Genomic DNA, 19,944 nt, shown 5'->3' with positions numbered 1-19,944 from the left:
CTGTGGCTTTTTTAGTAATGTTATCTTTAGTAAATACGGGTGAGGTCGGTCGGTTTATTAAGTGGGTGCGTGCGGGGATGGGGTCGAACTTCGAGACACGCCGTGCTCTGCCTCCCCCCCTCTCGCCCTCGCATCCTTGCCGGAAGGACGAGAAGGCACCCGCTTACAATATCCGGTACTGATCCGCAATATCGCCTTATATGGATTTAGGACATAAAATTCAATGATTATAATATAACCTTAAAGGCTTTATCTAGACACCCCTCCGTGATATGTTTTACAAAAAAAAAACAGCCAATCATATTTTATTTCGCGTGAAAGCTTCAAATAGATGTAGGTACATTGCCTCAGGTGTTTTGTAGGAAAATGGTAAACCTATTTCTAAGTAAATGTAGTTAGGCGAACAAAGTTTATTATGCGTGTCCCACCGCTAATGGGTATTTACGTTGTTATGTATGGTTTATTTGTAGCTAACTTTGTACAGCGATAATTATTTTGTGAATTTATTTACCGTAAAATAAAATTAATATTCATGAGGCTCAGAATAAAGACCTTTCTTTTAACTATAAAAAAGCTGTTAGATAATGAACATTGTTTTTCACAGGTAATCATGAGGATCAAAACAGAGAACGGTAACGTCGCCGTGTACAACCGACAGGACGTAATATCGCGCAGAAATCCTGATAACAGGAGCTGGCTAAATTCTAACAATACGGAGTCTAATATAGCTGATAACACAACTGATTACACGCAAGTGACGAATTGTAACACTATTTATAACTCTAGAAGGAATTCCGGGACGTTGGAGAATTACACGACGGGGACAGAAATTGTCGGTGAGACTGATCCGTCAATATTGGGCACAGAGCTGGTATGCAACAGACAATACCGGATCAACTCTAGGAACGTAAATACCGTACGATCGTGCGATAACCCTGAGAAAGACAATCTGGAGGGAACCACTGAAACTGTCCATGCTTCGTGTGAGAACTTTATAGGTAACTTCATATTTGTCTCTACATTTTTAATACACTGTTAATTAACCACGCATGTACGCGTGGTTCATAAGCGTACCATAAATATTATTCAAGGATAATTAATTGACGTATAAGTCTTATCAGTGCCAGTTTGCGTTAAGCAGTTGTTTTGAGCTACCCAAGTTTTCCTGTTTCATTATGCACCTTGTTTATTTGTGTTATACGATTATGTAAGCGAAGTTTCTAGTATCCAATGGCAGTAAAATATATTATTTACAACGTTCACGGATTCACATACCTTCCTATCACTTAGGTTAAGACATTTATTACCATTATCCTCAGATTTTCTTTAGCACAGGGTTAAATCCTCGTTTCGTTTATACCAGTCAGTTCTATTCTATCCAACGGCTGCCCAGTTAAAATAACTGGACCTACAACTCGTTCAGACACAATAACTCTTGATTTCAGGTACTACTAATGTATATGCCGACACGACACCTATCGACGAGGAAAGAGCATTTGAGCATTCTGATACAGATGAAATGTCTGAAAACGGCATTCATCCTGTGCCGAGGGGAATTGTAAATCCAAATTATCCCGGCTTCCAGCATTTAGCGCACACATTACAGGTAAAGTTTCACTTACAAAAAGAAACCTTGGAAGTGTTTAAACTTTCCTCATTACAGTGACACAAAAGAAGCCCCACTTGTTACAAAACAGTACTGGGTTAGGAAACGAGCCGGTTATTTTTATTTACAGGCTCGGTGTCAGTAAGTGTTTAAAATTAAGCATATTGGTATGTTTTCTGTTTTCAGGATTATTCATCAAATATTGAAAATTTCTATCATTCAGAAAATGAAATGACTGATGATGACGTGGATGTAGAAATTACAGATTTAGCTTACGAACCTGAACCTAATCAGAATGGAACTGAATATAAGAATATCAATAACAATAACACGGTAAAAAAGGAATTAATAAAATCATCACTGTTGTCGCCGCGAAACAAATCGTACTCTCAAACAAAAATTGTAGATAGTCAAATACAAAATGATATACCGGATCTTATAAAAACCGTGTCTAAAAATAATAATAACAATGAAGACTCGTTCCACTATGACATCAACTGTACAGACGCCGATATAGAAAATAACTTTCACACTAAGGATATCATTGGTGACTTTAATAAAGAAATTGAAGACGAAATTAAACAGTTATTGAATTACAATATCAATATTCAAGACGATTTAGAAGAATTACGCAAAGATATAAAAGACACGTTCGCGAAACCTATTGAGAATACAATAAATAATATAAGTGACGTTGTGAATCATGTTATTAAGAAATTAGTGGAAACGCAAAGTGATGGTGCTGATGAAAACGAGGAACTGAAAGAAAATCTGACGGAAGAACAGCAAGTGGATCAAGAAATTAATAAAATAAATAAAGAAAATGAGAAAAATACTCGAACAGAAATGAGTCTAAGTAGGCCTACGTTTTTACTAATAGACAATAACACCGATGGTAAGATAACAGATGCTTTCCTTTCAGACGGGAAGGACGAGATAAATATTAATGAATACGACACGGAAAAGTTGAGTCTCAATGTCGAGAACACGATTAAACAGCTGAGCACTGAATTGCGAAAAATTATTCCAAAATTAGACGAAATGCGAGAACGTGATAGGCTGTGGGCGGAATGCAAACGAGATTCGATTATAATAGATGGAAATTCAAATGAAATAGCAAATGCTTCTAAAGTTTATAGTTTAAGTAACAGTCACAGTCAAGATAAGCCTGATGCTGTTAAAACCAGCAAACGTAATGATAATTATATTAGTGGTAAAAATTATTCCGCGAATCCTCAAAAGTAAGTTGCTTTGTTTTTTGGATACCTAATTATCTAACTTGGCACACTTAGGTACACGGTTATTCAAATAATTATAATTTACTTTACAACTAGAAATTCGTTAACGCATACGTATAGGTACGCCGGATAGGTAATAATGTTTAAAATAGACTTGACGCATTTTGTATTACGCAGGCAAATTATGTAGGGACTGAACGCGTAAGATATCCAAACTTCCTTATGTTCACTTCATTTTGTTAGTATGTGTTGTAAGTGAACTCATACGCAAATGAGGCGTGGTACATAATAGTATTATAAATTGCAATTATCCAATTGCTTGTATACATAGGTAATCTACGATTACTTAATAGAAATGTTTTCATACTTCAGTGATTCCAAGACAACAAGAAACAAACAAAAAGAAATATCTCCAAGTAAAAACTCTTACCGCAGTGCTCAAAATAAAACATCCGTCCGTAAAAATGATAACGCAAAAGATTTGGATTTGGGTAAGTTAATTATTTTACTTAATTTGTTTTTACTTTTACTTGTTTCTTAGATAAGATGATGGTCGTTTAGATAAACGTTTCCCTCGACACCGTATTTTTATGGTGTCTTATAAATCAAACTGAATAAAATAAAGATTTTGATCTTCTTAATTTTGTTGTTGATTACTAGAGTAAATAGGAGTGAATGGTAGTTACCTACGTACTAGAGCTTATTAGATTGGTGTATGTATGTGTGAGAGCTACTAGTCTTCTTATTAAAGCCTATATATGTATTGATATAGGGTAATGTAGGTAGTAAGTACCTACCACCGATCTAAAAGCATTCTGAAACGTATTACAGTTCATAACTTAATTTTGATTGTTAGTTGCTTTGCCTTTATATCTAAGCAACTCTCACCCATCTCTATAAACGCAAAGTAGGACACGTTTTCTACACATCATACTATTGAGTAACATACAACTCTGAGCCTTGGTACAATACTCAAATGATGCGTAATCCAAATAGTCAATTCGAACTTCAGATTTCGACGACAAAGTCACAAAAAGATTACTAAGTAGTTATTTTAATTGCTTGTATAATATATCAATGATTGTCTTTATAGAGTTACGTTTCTAGAGTTATCTGGGGGCACGGAAGTGCCCCCGCAAGTCGAGCAAAAAAAAGCGGCACGGCCGTAACATCCTTTTCTCGAAGCAATTCGGGCTATTTTTGACACCCCTATAATTTCGTTGTGAATAAAACAAGAAGCCTGGATTTTCAGCAACTAATTAGTAATTGTATAAACACGGTATATTTAAAATTTCAGTCAATTTGAACCAGTAGTTTAAGAATGACAACTTGTTAAAATTTTGAATTTTGTCACTCACTGATTCACTGACTCACTGACTCACCGATCATCAAAAGTCTAAGGTACTTCTAGCAGACTTAGAAGCTTAAAATTTAGGATACAAATAGGGTTTAGTGTCTTAATCATGGGAAAAATTTAATATTTTCTAATTTCGGTCCAGTTTTCTAAATACACCAACTGCAACAATAACTTTGTAATCCCATATAAATGTATAAGATTACAAGGTTACATTTGCAGTTAATGAATTATTATTACTGTAGAAAATAAAATAAATAGGTGTAAATAGGTACCTACTATATGAGGCGTAACGGGAGGGGGTATAGGGTGGGTAAGGGTGTGTAGCCCATGAAACTGAACAACATTCCCATAGGAAAATATGTTGAATTATGAAAAAAAAACGTCTTTCCATACAAATTGGACTTATGTTCGCTCTACAAAAAGAAGTGAGATGCCATCAAAAACATTCTATAAAAACCTCAAGTCTCGCCGTAAAAAGTGGTGAGATCTATATAATACCAAGTCGATTAATCTATTTAGTCTCTACTTAAAGGACCTTCTGTCTTAAGTTATTACGTATGTTATTATCACGCCAATTTAAAAAAAAATACCTTTAAAACAAATAGATCGACTTGGTCATCGCAAGAAAACACAAATTCGCCATTAACATTTCAGGAGCATTAACTTCTCGTAGTGTTGTGTAGTGTGATACATACTAATAATTAAATCATGCGATGGCCAGGTCGGTCTATTTGTTTTAAAGGTATTTTTTTAAAAATTGGCATGATAATAACATACGTAATAACTTAAGACAGAAGGTCCTTTAAGTAGAGACTAAATAGATTAATCGACTTGGTATTATATAGATCTCACCACTTTTTACGGCGAGACTTGAGGTTTTTATAGAATGTTTTTGATGGCATACAAATTAACGTGATGTATATTTTTGCATTTTTCAGGGAGTTTCGATGTTTACAACATAGAAACAGCTCTACCTAAATTAGACTTGGATGCAATTGAAAATCATTTGAAAGCAGCAAAAGAAGCTGAGAGGCGGGTAAGTTGAATGTAACACCATTATTACAGAGCGTTTTTTAAAAAAAACAATATTAAGGCCCCGTTTCACCACTTTTGGATCAATATTAGATAGCTAAGTCACATGAAATTTGGCAGCGGATTTCATGTTTACTGTCACTTTATCTTACAGATTGGTTATCTGACGCATTTTCACAAACTGTATAAGGGGCCGTTTACAAAGAAATGTATAAGATAAAAAGCCTCTACCGCAGCCAGTTAGTTAGTGCATACATTTTGATACTAAGTTAGTAACTACCTACTATAATTATTGTCGTTACTATACGAGACAAATCAAATACCACGGTCGAACAACTAAATTTGACGAGTACTTACTAACAAAATTAAGTATGCGAGTTAAATTATATTAGAAAAGCCAATTATAAGCGAAAGTAGGTAGTAGATATATGGACGATTAATGTGGCCATTGATCTACACGTTAGTACCTATATTAATATTATTTATGGACGTCCATTCTTCCGATAATCGATATCATAGTATCATATAGTTCGATTGTTATGGTAACAGTCAGTAACTAATAATTTACCCGTTTTTTGCTTCAACGACGAATTGATTACCTCACACTTGCCATTCAGGGGAACAGTTTCACATTTTATGGATAAGTGTAAGATAACCTATCTAATAGATAAAGTGACAGTAAACCTGTGAAATATCTGTCAATATTCTATCAGATAAACTATCGAATGTTAAAACAATTAGCAATTCTCCAAAGTCTCAAACACCAACGTCAGGCAGCGTCATAGAGTACCTTGCGCCAGACAATAGATATAAATATACAATTAATATTTATTTGATAGACAATCTCAACGTAGGTCTGTACATTATTATAACCGATGAACATAACCATTCATTTGAATTCCGCGCTGTGAAGTTAACGGTAACCGCACATTCACGTTTGATCCACGTCTGCCGCAGCCATGTGTAACAGTTAATTATCAATAGGTAGTACGTTCAGCTTTCTAAGGTGATTCAGCGGCGCAGCAAGCTGCCAGTGTCGTGCTAAATATCGGCTCAATCGTTTGTTGTGCGGGTAGTGCTTACGCTGCAAGTGTTTTAATCATTTAAATTCAATCATCTACCGAAGTGATGGCGTCAATGCCATATTTTGTCAATACAGAACAAAGACATTATAAAAAGGATACACGTTTTTTGTTGGATTTATACACAATTACATATGATAACCACGAATCTGTGGACAACGTTTGTTGCCTCGTAAGTTTTTTTTTCATTTATCTACGAACGCATAATATTTAGGGTAAGAATTAAATGGAACACATCTTGACCTTGCCCTAAATGTCAAAATGACAGGACATCCATCCATATTTTTTGTTTACTTCATACGTTTTACAGTTAACTTTGTACAAAAAACCAACCGTGCCATATTATTGCCAAATTAAAGAAGACTGATTAGTTTTAAATATGTTTGAAAATATAGTTACGAATATTCGAAGGAAATTTAGCAAACCTTCAGACGAAATTCGCGATAGCGTGAACCCAGATGTTGTAACAATAGAAAAATCTGGATTCAAAAGAAGTTTGCATCTGCTCAAGGCGAAGTTTCTTAAAAGTGATAGTGTTAATAATATCAATATTGCTCCAGAGAATTGTGACGATAGTGTTTTAAGTCCTCGAGCTATTGGTTCAGCTGAATGCGCTTTGACAGAAATTGCATGGCCAAATCTAGCTGATAATAACCCTAACATTTTAGAAAAATTCACACGAATTGTTAGCGTTACCGAGCCGTATGACAAGAACGTAAGACTGTGAATTATTTACTTCATCAAAACAAAAGATATGTGTAAGTTCAATCTTCAAGGATCAATCCTTGAAGGTAGAACTTTAAATATCTTATTATTTAGTTCTGTAAAATAACACAACTGTTATTATATAAAACTTTGTTTATATCTGCAGAAACGCAATGACAGGGAAGAAATCAGGAGACGTCTGGCAATGGGTGCTGACGCAGAAGAATACTATAGTATGGGGCACACAGACAGACCGGGAAAGAAACCTAGTCTACATTCAAGACTACAAAGTGGTATGTATTAGTAGATGCTCATTACCTATATTATGTGGGATGGTTATGAAATAGCTAACATAGATTAAGTCATGTAAACAATCATTACAGCTATTTGTGTTATGTTTATACAACACTAATTAGCTATCAGTGCTATTACTTAATGGGTTACTACTTTGTTTCAATGTATTTCTGAGGTATTTTATTCTTAGCTTGGGTTTTCCTAAGTGATGAGGAATTTAAAATGTGTTTGAAAGCCTTTGATATGGATTATAAATCGATTCTATCGTAGAGATAGATACATTATAGCTAGGTATATAGATTAAAGACTTACTATTTTGTGTAAATATATATAATTTGGGCTATTGGGTATGTGACTAACTGTTGAGTTGTACATTTTCTTTTGTAAAGCTTTGGGATTTAATATAAGTACATTACATTTATGACAATGGTACAATCTGTATTTTACTCTAAAGAAGATATTTTTGTTTACTAAATAAAGGAGCTTCTTAATACAGATTGTATCAATGTACTGTGTCTCATAACCATTTTGTGATGTTCTCATATTAAATGTGTTGTGGTGTGCGGTACAGGGATGAACCTACAAATATGTTTCATGAACGAAACAGCCTCTGACAATGAATCTCAAGCATCAGAATTAGAAAAAAATTACAATAACGCAAAAAGTTTATCACGTTCAAGCATTTTTAGCAAGTCTAACTACAATCACCCGTATCAGACGAGGCCTCTATCAGTAAACATCACAAAACATGACAAAATAAGCACCGTACAGAGTGGTAAGTACATCCTGTCTATTGTTTACTGTCATTTGGTGTGGGAAATTGATTAATGGTACTAAAGGGTTTCTCTTTTGCGGTTCCAAAATTCATTGTTGTTTGTATTTCGCGTTAATGTATAGTAGTGTGTGGTGTTGGTATCATTATGTTGGGTAATGGGTTAACTAATTATTTATTGTAATGCCCTTTATTAATTGAACATTTCAGGAAGTAATAAGTGTACTTTCGTAACACATTTAGTGCAACTTATGTATAGTATTCTCCTTTTGAAACAAACACCTAACATTAAAAAGTTTTGTAAAAACTAAACTGACTGAAGAAACAAAGTACTTTTTATAACACCCTGTTAAGTACATAATTAATGGCTTCCTAATAGTTTTTAGTGTCTGACTTTTTTCATGACCTTGTGCAATATATTTTTTGTATTGACATTAAGCAAGCAACAGAACAGATGGTATTGAAAATTAAACTGAATTTTCCTTGCTACATAAGATATAATAGTACAAACATATTGCATTTTCCAAAAATGTTGTTGACTATAATACAATGGGGAAAATATAGAGGATCTAGTTTCTTAAAAAGGGTCCATCTTCCTCAATTCCTTATGTTACCTGTTTCCAAAATGTTTAAGTCAAAATGTCTAGAAATATTGCAAAAAAAAATTGAAGGAAGCAATTACGAAAAGTTTGTGAACCACTTATTTATTTATTAGCTATGCATTTTGTTGCAAAATTGCATCCTTCTTTGTTAACGTCAGAGTTTTTGGTAGTATTATTACAAAAAAGTATGAAACTACCATTTAAAGGATGTAAACAGTAGTTTATTATCTATACTTTTTAGGGGCAAAACTGCGTCCGTCTTCGTTAACGTTAAAGACGACAAAATCAAGATCGTCACATTCTTTGGGACACATTGAAATAAAGGAATCTGACTTCTATGTTCTACAAGCCACCTTACAGACTGAGGCCAGGATTGCACTGGCACAGGCTAAGGAAATGGCTCGTATACAAATGGAGGTGAGTAACACGGATAACTTAAGTGTTTATTTTTATAGTATTTATTGACTATTATATGATCCGCGCAATTTCGCTTGCCTCACATAAGAGAGAATAGTTCATAATTTTCCCAGTTTTTGTAACATTTTTCCCTGGTACTCTGCACCTATTGGTCGTAGCGTGATGACAAGCCTAGCCTTCCTCAATTAATAAGCTATCCAACAGTAAAGTAATTCTTCAATTCGCACCAGTAGTTCCTGAAATTAGCGCGTTCAAACAAACAAACAAACCCTTAAGCTTTTAAATATTAGTATAGATTATTTTTTCAATTCTCTACAGCCAGGCCATTTACTGTTTTCACTTTATGTTTTTTTTATCTCGTATGTGTATGGATTGCATCAAATCAATCTGGTTACATTTTTTACTTTTTGCGTATAAAACATGATGTGTTGAGTTGCGCTGATTAGATACCAATGTTATAATGCAATTACATTTTTGTAATTCCGATTTAATTTGCATGGTTTACGAATCATAGTTTTGTAAACAATGCGAAGTAGAATGTACAGTCGGCGACAGAGGTGATGGCACAAATAAAAACTCTTCTATTAATGTGATCCCTGAATTTTATTTAAAAAATCAGCGATAGTTGTGTTGTTGTGATAGTGAATTGCAATCTTAATCAACCTTTATACTTTTTATACTCATTTTTTATACAGTATATTAAAATTCTTACTAAGTATTATTATGTCCAATGACTTTTGTCATAGTATGTACGTATGTGTGATAATAACATTACGTTTGTATACTAGCGCGAGCGCCGCAGTAGGGCGGTGTCGCCAGTGACGGAGATGCTGCAGCGCAGCATGGAGAAAGCCAACGCGCCCCTCGCGCCCGACCGCCGCCGCGTGTCGCGTCAACTGCTCACCGACATGAACATTGCACAGTTGCAGGTACATATCACCTTACACCTTAGTATTGCACCAGTTAGAGTAGTCTAACAGTTACGACACTTTCATATACGAGTAATAGCTTCATTCAATTAAAGATAGGCTTGCGGACAATGATATAGAAAGAGGTCGCGTGGCATAGCCGAAAGGAGGCTGATTTTAATATAGACATAGGTGTTATAGCATTAGGTGTAAATTGGCTGTGGATGCCTCTCTGTTATATTGGTAACCCTAACATCTAACACTAACCGGAACCTGGATTAAAAATAATGTTTTAGTACCATTCCGCCTTGATTGCAAAATCGGGATTCTCCGAGACGGTGAAATCCGACTGGACTGGAATACCCAGAGATTACTCGTTACGACACATGATTCAAAAATTTTGTATAACAAATAGACTCTAAGGAATCTATGTTCAGTAGAAAACATGCGTTCCTCGCATAACTGTAAAATTTTAGGTACAATAATTAGTGTAAAGAATTGAAGTAAACAGTTTTTTTAAGTCGCCTTGACTTGATAATGTGGCAATACCCGAGTTCATCTAAGTTATGAAATTACATTCCGCGATCAATAACAATGGCTTAGCTCCCACACCTAATATTTTGAGCGCATTGCCTTATTGCAGGAATGATTCATACGGTCTGTTTACCTCTGACATTTGAATTGATAGTTGTTTACTTCTTGGCACCAAATAACTGCGCTAAAGCCAAAAACGCAGTAAAAAGTGCTGTGCAACCGTATATTGAATTCACCACGTACTTATTTGGTATTTCACACCGGGGATCTGGAATTTAAGGTGATATATTTGAAGAAACGTGCTCTCTTTTATTCGTATCAGGTCCTAGAATACAAAAACCTGGAATGGCCAAGGTTTCGTGTCCAGCGGCGCAGTATAATTCGAATATTTATAAGTAAACATGCAGTATAATATTGCTCCTTTTTACCACGCCTCGTGACCTTGTATGCAAGATCAGTTCTGCGTTCAATTGAGTCATGCACAAAGACCATTCATACAATGAATTTATTCCACCACAATGACTATTGTGCAAGAGTTTTTTGTTAGTTTTTTCTCTCTGCATATTTTATGTATACGCCGCTGTTACGGCTGTTGCGTAATTACTTTAAACTAATTGACACTAAGAAATCGTAAAATGTTTACTCTAGTTACTGCATTATAGACTTTAACTTCTTAATTATAAGGTGAATTTTACGTTGTGCGGAACGAAACCATGAATATGTACGGCAAAAACAACCGAAAGACAAAATAACTGGTAGTCATTTTCTTAACGCCTCGATTAGTTTTCGACGTCTAACAAAAAGTGTTGTTTTGAAATAATTATCAGACAATGTACAGCGTTTACTTCAAAACCAAGTTTTAAAATAAGACAGCTTCCAGTTTCGCGTCAGAGATATCGAAATAATTAAGATTTTTTAGTAATAAACTACCTGCTAATTAAATGCTGCATTCTCAACGGTTATAAAAAAAAACTATTTACAGATAAATCAAGGTTAAACGACGTAGAATGAAATCTAATAAACGTCTTAAGATTTGCGTTTTCAGCGGCTTTATTATTAGATTTTAGCAATAAAACTGTGACTTTCGAAAGATGAATTACGTTACATTTTACAAACAGTAAGGAAAACAAAATATTCCAAACTTTGTATGCGTAAGTCTACGTACAATAAAGTCGCCAGTTAGGCACAGAGTCATTACTTCTGTTGTCTGCCTAAAAATCGTTTTTAAATACACATTTCAAGAACCAGGTTTTCGGCTTTTAACCTCTTACACAATAGAAAATACATCGATTCTCACACTACTCAGTGCTTCAGAAATTAAAAAATTAGCTATATTTTAATCTGGTTTCTTTTTCATACCCTGTTTGAGAACCCCACTGCTGAACAAAGGCCTCGAAAGGCAAATTGTGATTTATATTACAACTAGCTGACCCGCGCAACTTCGCTTGCGTCACATAAGAGAGAATGGGTCAAAAATTTCCCCGTTTTTGTATCATTTCTTACTGGTACTCTGCTCGGTCGTAGCGTGATGATATATAGCCTATAGCCTTCCTCGATAAATGGGCTATCTAACACTGAAAGAATTTTTCAAATCGGACCAGTAGCTCCTGAGATTAGCGCGACAAACAAACAAACAAACTCTTCAGCTTTATATATTATAAAGCTGAAGAGTTTGTAGTATATATAATTTTTTTATGATTCCAGGTGATAGTGAACGAGTTGCACTCTCAAATCGAGTCTCTGAACGACACGTTGGTGAAGCTGCTGATGGCGCGCGACGAGCTCCACATGGGACAAGACTCCATGCTGGTTGACATTGAAGACCTTACGCGCTATCTGTGAGTTGTTACTTATCTGTGACTGTAGTTAGATAACAGCCTTGTGTTTTAATGACTGGCTAAGGAAGTAGGAACGTGGGGAGGGCGCGTTTTTCTTATGTTTAATTATGCATCTGTGTATAAATTTCTTCTTTTTAAACACTGAACCATATATACTATAAGGTATTGGGCGTTAAAAAGTGTTTTATTCTAAAAATTAACGTTAATATCTAAGATTGCACATGTTGGCATTGAAATCATCTTGTTAAGTCTGCGTTTTGTTACAAGTATGTTTTTGATTCTCCAAACTTTTCCATAATTATGCTATCCTTTGTTCGTTATTTAATATGCGTCACACATTTTGTGAAGTTACGAAAACACGTAGTTTCCCTTCTACATTCACTCAGTTTTATAAACACAAATAATGGTCATGCGAAATAACCGCAGACAATGACATCACAATTTACATATTATAACAGTTTTAGCAAAATGTCAGGGACTTGAAACTAGACCGTTTTGTTTTTATACACTTTGTACTTATTTGGTTTATTGAGGCGCCGATAGCCAATTGCGCTCACCGTTGGGTAAATTATCTGTGAGTTAAGCAACCTTTGGCGCGTCATTACATAGATGGGTGGCCGCAAAGTGGTATATGAACTAAGCGTCTCCGTGCTTCAGAGGGCACGTAGTAAATCGCGGATGTTGTCAATTAAGACGACAATCGTTAAGCCGCGTAAAGCCTTGTGGCGGCTTGTACAACTTTGTCACTAGGTTGCCCACTAACCATACCTTAACAAAGTAAGAAAGATTTGATTCATTTTTGTTTAGCTCCCTTACGCACTAGTGGTTAACCGCGCCTGGCCGCGCGGTTACAGTTTAGTTTGCAACTGCCATGGCGGTTAAGAAACGGTTCTCAGACGGTTGCATATGAAACTGTTACCGCGGCAACGATTAATCGCTAGTGCGTAAGTGGCCCTAATGTTATTTTGCAATAGAAAAGCGAATTGGAAGTTGTGTCACCCGTGGGAGGAAGATTACGAAATATCGGACACTGATCTAGAAGGAAACGTAATAAAATTTCATATTTAATTTTATTATACCGGTATAAAAATACAATTATAATAGCTATGATCAGTATAATAATAGTAATAGTATATTGATATAATCGTATACTTCATTTTGATTATTTTTTTATAAATTATGTTCATTACAATTTTATTATTGTTATTTTCGATAGCTTACGTTACTTTATCATAAATCACTACTAGAGTAATCGTGCATTAAAATATACTATGTATGTTATACACTTACTTAAACCATACCCAACTATATTATAGAGATTAAGACGCATTGTATTCGTATTGTCACGATTATTAATTGCATCATTCATTTGTGATTAACACGATCTTTTATCATTATTGTTCTTTGTCGATAAGTAAGATAACTGTGATAATTCTCGCATATTTATTTGATTATGTCTTTCATATTTCAGGGGCGTGAAAGAGCAGACTAAGAAAACCAAAGGCACTACTAACAAAACGGGAATGAAGAGGCTCACATCTTTAGTGCACAAATAAGTACACAATATTTTAATATTAGGCTTATTTATAAACTGCGATTTATCTTATTAGTAACATGCAATGGTGGTCACTTTAAGACATTGAACAGTGCGATAGATAGATGGAACAAGCAAGGACAAGCTGTACAGAGTCGCCTTTTAAAGCTTTGATGTTCACATGAAAGTGTGCAAAACAACAATTCGATATGCACGTGACTTTTTATAAGTGCAACTAATTGAGTGTCATTATAATTCAAATATAATTTTTAAATGTAAAAAGGTCGTGTGTATCGAATTATTTTGCGAATATGCGTGTGTGCCGATCATGGTATTTATTGTGTTAATTCTTGTTTAGAAGATTCTAGTAATATTCGAGACTCACGAATTGTGTAGCCTCGATAGAATACTATGATTGAATGGCCATATAGCACTTAATATCTAAAGTTAAAGGCAGTCTAATTTGTGTAGTAAATATGTAATGTTCCAGTGACTAAATTGTATACTGAGGCGACAAATGATATTTTAGTTATTAGTTCACAATTGTACATCTATCTTCGCACTGGAAATGATATTCCTAAACATATACCCAGTAATGTCATTATGTGACGGCAGTGTTAGTCTAAATGTTCAGGGCCGCGACCTTCCCGGCGAGTGAAGTGGCAGCGTATGGAAATATCGATTATTTGATCAATGCAGCTATTGTATGGTACACTTGAAACAAGTTGTTGAACGTTAATGCAATTTTATTCATACATTTCCTAATTAAATAAAAAGATTGAGCTCTTACTGTTGTTGGTACAATTTACTTCGGCTACTAAGATTAACGTAATTCATAATATCCGGGAGGTATAATCCGTCCTTACTTTGACCATCTCATATTCGTAGAAAGTGAAAGCTGAAGTAAAATAGAATATTCAACGGAAAAGTGAGAGATAAAGAGTTTGCATACGATTAGCCACATCGCCGCGTCGCTACGTCGTCGTCGTCGCCTCGGCCCCATTATTTACAATGCATGGTATTCCGCAACAGGTGTTGTTGCATTATATTTGTATATACGGTTCTCTCATTAGTGAAGTAACTCCGTCACACTTCCCATTATTTATATCAAAATGTGTATATCGGATCCGCTGTATATTCAGATTATACATGTCCGCTTTAAATAGATACATATTAGCCCACCTAAATATTATATTTTACAATTATTCGCAGATTAGAAAAAATATTTTTTCATAATAGTGCTCATTGTTATCTATCGATAAATATATTATATGCGTGTATGCCTTCGAGGTGAGTTTGAAGAAACGACATGGACGTGTGTTTTCCATCGGCATAAATTAATTTATAACAAGAGGATGGTCAACATGAAATTATAAAGATTTTCAATTCAACTATGATTATATTTAAATTATAATTGAGAATAAGTTCAGTATTATTCAGTTTTTGTTCCTGTAGAAATGTTTTCCAAAGTTCTATATATAAGTCGAGAGATTTATTTATTATGCAGTATTTCTATATTATATCAAATATCATTAAAACGATAACGTGTAGAATAACACAAGTAAGTTATTTCATCGTTTTAAAGGCTGTGGATTGCTAATAAAGTTTTCCTACGGCTATACGAAGATATTAAATGTGTAATTCAAATATTGAATCGGTACTTAATGAACATAATCGCTTCATATCGAAGGCATAGACAGTTTTTATAAACTAGTATACTCACAGTATATACACTATACAGGTAGGCATGTAGAGTGCACATGCCGTCGATCGGTGATCTGCGCGATCTTATCGGACGCTTGTCGTAATCAACGTAGTTTACATACTAAATACTAAAGGAATGCAAATTGCGCATTAGCCGTGATCATGTCATCACAAGCTTTGTAATTTACTACCTAACAACTTCGTATGTTCATTCAAATTCAATCTTTCTCACTTGTCAGATGATTTTCTGTAGCGCGATTCTCTACCAGTATCGACAACCGACTAGCTATCGAGAAATTTTGCATGAAAATCGGATCAGCGCCTCTAATGGACGTCGTAAGAACTATTTTCGCAGTACATTTAAAATGTCAAACTCTCGATACTCGGTAGTACCGACTGTAGAGAATCGTGCTACTGTAAATATTAAATAAATAAGTACTAATTAGTAAGTACTTTATCAGATTGATACTTTGAAATTTTTGGATGTTGAATTTTAAATAGTGTTTGGAACAGGTTTATTAAATGTATTTTGGATGTAAACATTTTGGATGTGTTCATAATTAATATTTCAGATTATTGTAATGTTAAATTCATTCGAGGATATCTTCCGCGTAAAAAAAATTAGGTCTTATGATCGATTTCCTTATTCAAGTATCTATTCGCACTCGTCCTTGATAAGTACAGTATAACTTTGACTACGGTCTTAGGATATGAAATCAGTAGGTATCTTTAAACCTATTTACAACTTGGAGTGGTTTGAAACGAGTAATTGCTACAGTAAAGGTCCGAGTATCTATCATTCTCGATACCTAGGTAAGAGGTACCGACTCATGACTGCACAGTGTAGAGTAAAACGACGTCCCAATATTAAAGATGTTCTAAAAAGCGATGTTGTAACCTCATAGTATTGTGTCGGAACCGTTTTCTTATAACTTAAACAATCTTTGAATGACTTTCACGTCTCGATGTATAAATAATTAAACAGTAAGATTTAAATAAGTCATCGTGTTACCTGTTTATGTGTATATAATGTAATTTTGTTAGGTAGTACTTTATGCACGTTTGCATTCCACTAAATATATAGTTCGTTGACTGGTAAATTGTTGTGTAATATCTATCAATATAACATAGTTCCAGCAATCAGTAAATAAATAAAAGGATCGTCTTCTTTCTTGCCTTATCCAAATAATTTAATCTCGCTAAGCTCTAAGCAATGGTCGGTGATACATACATACATATTATTATACTTCGTACATATTACAATGTTAATTAGTTATGTAATCCGACCGTCATGGTACTGAGTATTCTGCTTACTCTACGTTAACCTGATTATGGTTCATAGTAATTATATCGCCCTTCGTCTATTGCTCGAACTTACCAAATGTAGGTACTTTTGACTTTCTTAAATCGTGTAACATGTTTTTGTGTTTCAAAATTGGGTTTGTGTGCCTTTGCGTTCACTTGTTAACGAGCGTCAGTTCTTTTACCGTCAGCAGCATGGTGACAGAGAGAATAGACTTACAAGGCTCGTAGGCAAGTATCTCGGACTTTATTTCGTTCTGAAAAAATTAAAACCAAAGTACTGTCTCCCGAGATGCTGTCAGTGTGCGTCTAATAACGAAATTACCTGTCTATATTGTTATTTGCCGGGCACAAAACCAAACTTTAGGCTGCTATTATTTTTTCCAAAAGAAAACCAAATTAATGTTCCCTGGCAAAGTACAGACGCCATGATATTAATTTCTTTGATTGATTTATTAAACACTTTTATTGATCTCCTTCGTTATCTCGTCTATTAAACTTAAGAAATTATGATATTTATTACCAAAATTTGATATTAAAAGTAAAATACTCAGTGCTAAGATGGTACTACTATAGGTACTGACTGGGGAGACACCAATGTTATCAGTTTTTATAATTATATATTATTATAGGCCTCTAAATTAAACGTGTTTCATAAACTAAGTTGTTTTGTCGTAATTTAGCTCATCGCATAGGTTTTTGATTCCTCTTTTCGATTGTTTACTGCTTGAGATCTCGAGTTTTATTCCTAGTATTGTGTACCTATTCTATTAAGTATCTTTTCTTACTTTTTTATATACTTGAGCACTGTATTAACTCTGATATTATAGAAAGTTTTCAACCAGGTGTGAATCTGTATTGCGTACAGTGCCCAAGGATTTCGCTGTGCTAGATTTAGTTACCATTATTATTAGCTTTATATTACTTTGTGATTATTTCTAAGTTAAGGCAAGTTCAGACAAATATGATATTTGCTACCCTTACCGGTATTCATAACTGGTAAGTCAGTTAGTATGAATAACAACGGAATACCCGTCGGTGTTTTTCCTTACATGTCGCGATACCGGTAGCAGATATCGAATATGTCTGACCAGGCCTATATTTTGCATGCATACGGGCACACTCATGCTACCATTCTCATCGGAAACTAGTATTTTCAATCGATGTATTAAACTTTAAATATGCTAATCATTGTGGAGATCCCATGCAGATGATAGTATGATTATGTGTAGCCCTAAGACATTTATGTGTTAACTATGTACCTTCCTTTTATAAATTCGATATGGTGTAACTAAAAACATAATTACGCATTTGTTTATTTGATATTATTCACTAGGTTAATGTACATTTACATGTGAAGATATTATTCTATCAATTATGAAATGTTGGATTTTTGCGCCAGCCGCACTCAATTACAGGATATTTTTCATTCCGTATGTTAAGCTATTGAACACTATACAACTTGTAATCTATATGTCTATTGCAAAATATTTTTATATCACCTATGTTGAAGCACGTCAAAGGAGAATGGTCAAAATCTATGGAAACTGTTCTCACTCTCGATCTTTAAACATTTTAGTACTGTTTTCAATATTATTTCTGTCAACACAAAGTACAATAACAGTAACATTAATAAAATGTATGAAAAATACTAATATTCCTCCTGATAAGTTAGTCAATACTTATTCTGAAGTGATGAACCCGGCCATTAGTATAATACTTAAAGCTGTAGAAAAAACAGTGAACTTAATAACTAGGCCTAGGCTCAGTATTTTACGACCTCAATACAGCTGCTTTTATTCATTCAACAACATTTATACAATGTGTTCATCCTGTTGGCAAATGTTATTCTGATAATCTGCTAAAAGCTGGCATTATGACAATTTTATAACTCATTACAAGTGTGTTAAAAGCGGACGTTAAATAACCGTAAAATATAATTGAAAAATTCGTTGAAGCACCGAGAATACCAGCTCCTTTATCACCGGTGCAATTATACCAACGACTAATGTATGCAACTGCGGTAAAAAATCTTTTTAAAAACCGCTAATAAAATGTTTAATTGACTCACTATACTTTGTCATTTAATTATAGTGATACAGTTACAAAATGATAATTATTAAAATATTTCGAATTAATATCAGACATAAATATATATAAATCAGACAGAGTGGGACTGTTTCCAAAATTTTGACCAGGCAACACTGATTATGAAATAAATATAAATTGTCTTCGATCTTCGTTATAATTTATCAATTACAGGGAATATGTTTACCGCTGATTGGAGCGAGCTTTTTTAGTTCATATTTTGTCCTGATTACGCGAAAGCAAAAGGAGGGTGTATTTACTTGAGATGTTAACGCAAAATAATAAACTTTGTCTTTAGTTATTTTGTTCAATATTGTTTCCCACTGGTGTTGGTCTAGCAGTGTAGATCGTTAACCGATGTTCGTGGTAAGAAACAAGAATGCTTGGCGTGCTTATTGTCTAACTCTTACCGACATGTGATAAATATTATTGAATATTCTAAATAAACGGGAAAGTGTTTATATTGACTTTTATTCTTAACCTACCTACCTTTAAAAACGCATAGAATATAAGTTGATATGCAGTTGGACCTACTGAAGGTAAAGTTTGAGTACATTGAACTACTAATTAAGCTTGGCATACAAGTCACGAGTATTTTAAAAAATATAATATATGTAGACAATAGCTTTTCTAGATTCAAAAAAGTGCAAGACAGCTTTTAGCCCTTAATCCAGATTTTTTTCTTCTTTCTTCTTTTCTTGTGAGAGACAGCTTCTGCACTAAGAATTGGCCTTGTGTCATTATACATTTTTTTATTTCTACAAACAACGAACACAAAGCACAACCAGACCCGAAACAATTATTTGTTGAACGCATAAATAATAATTGTTCCGTGTGGGAATCGAACCCACGACCTCCAGACGCTATAGTAGCGGCGTGGTGACCTTAACCACTGCGCTACGGAGGCAGTCCATTAGGATTAAACTTCAAA

At 34.4% G+C, this 19,944-nt stretch overlaps 1 protein-coding gene across 3 annotated transcripts in view; it reads left to right on the top strand.

The window, feature by feature from the left end:
* Window positions 1-19,474, top strand: part of Schip1 (Schwannomin interacting protein 1) — a 65,409-nt gene extending 45,935 nt beyond the window's left edge. For 2 of the 3 annotated variants that reach the window (XM_076136313.1, XM_076136312.1), the window contains exons 2-12: window positions 605-998; window positions 1,446-1,606; window positions 1,793-2,847; window positions 3,217-3,335; window positions 5,140-5,237; window positions 7,187-7,313; window positions 7,886-8,089; window positions 8,930-9,105; window positions 9,894-10,034; window positions 12,252-12,385; window positions 13,857-19,474. In XM_076136313.1, the coding sequence (XP_075992428.1) occupies window positions 611-998; window positions 1,446-1,606; window positions 1,793-2,847; window positions 3,217-3,335; window positions 5,140-5,237; window positions 7,187-7,313; window positions 7,886-8,089; window positions 8,930-9,105; window positions 9,894-10,034; window positions 12,252-12,385; window positions 13,857-13,941 (2,688 nt within the window). In that variant the 5' untranslated portion in view covers window positions 605-610 and the 3' untranslated portion in view covers window positions 13,942-19,474. The remainder of the gene's footprint in view (window positions 1-604; window positions 999-1,445; window positions 1,607-1,792; window positions 2,848-3,216; window positions 3,336-5,139; window positions 5,238-7,186; window positions 7,314-7,885; window positions 8,090-8,929; window positions 9,106-9,893; window positions 10,035-12,251; window positions 12,386-13,856) is intronic. The other variant, XM_076136314.1, reaches the window with a different exon arrangement.
* Window positions 19,475-19,944: the final 470 nt, after the last annotated feature.

The sequence above is a fragment of the Anticarsia gemmatalis genome, chromosome 3, assembly GCF_050436995.1.
Source record: "Anticarsia gemmatalis isolate Benzon Research Colony breed Stoneville strain chromosome 3, ilAntGemm2 primary, whole genome shotgun sequence".
Lineage (NCBI taxonomy): Eukaryota > Metazoa > Arthropoda > Insecta > Lepidoptera > Erebidae > Anticarsia > Anticarsia gemmatalis.
The sequence above is the reverse complement of the archived record's forward strand: the minus strand, read 5'-3'. Positions and strand labels throughout refer to the sequence as shown.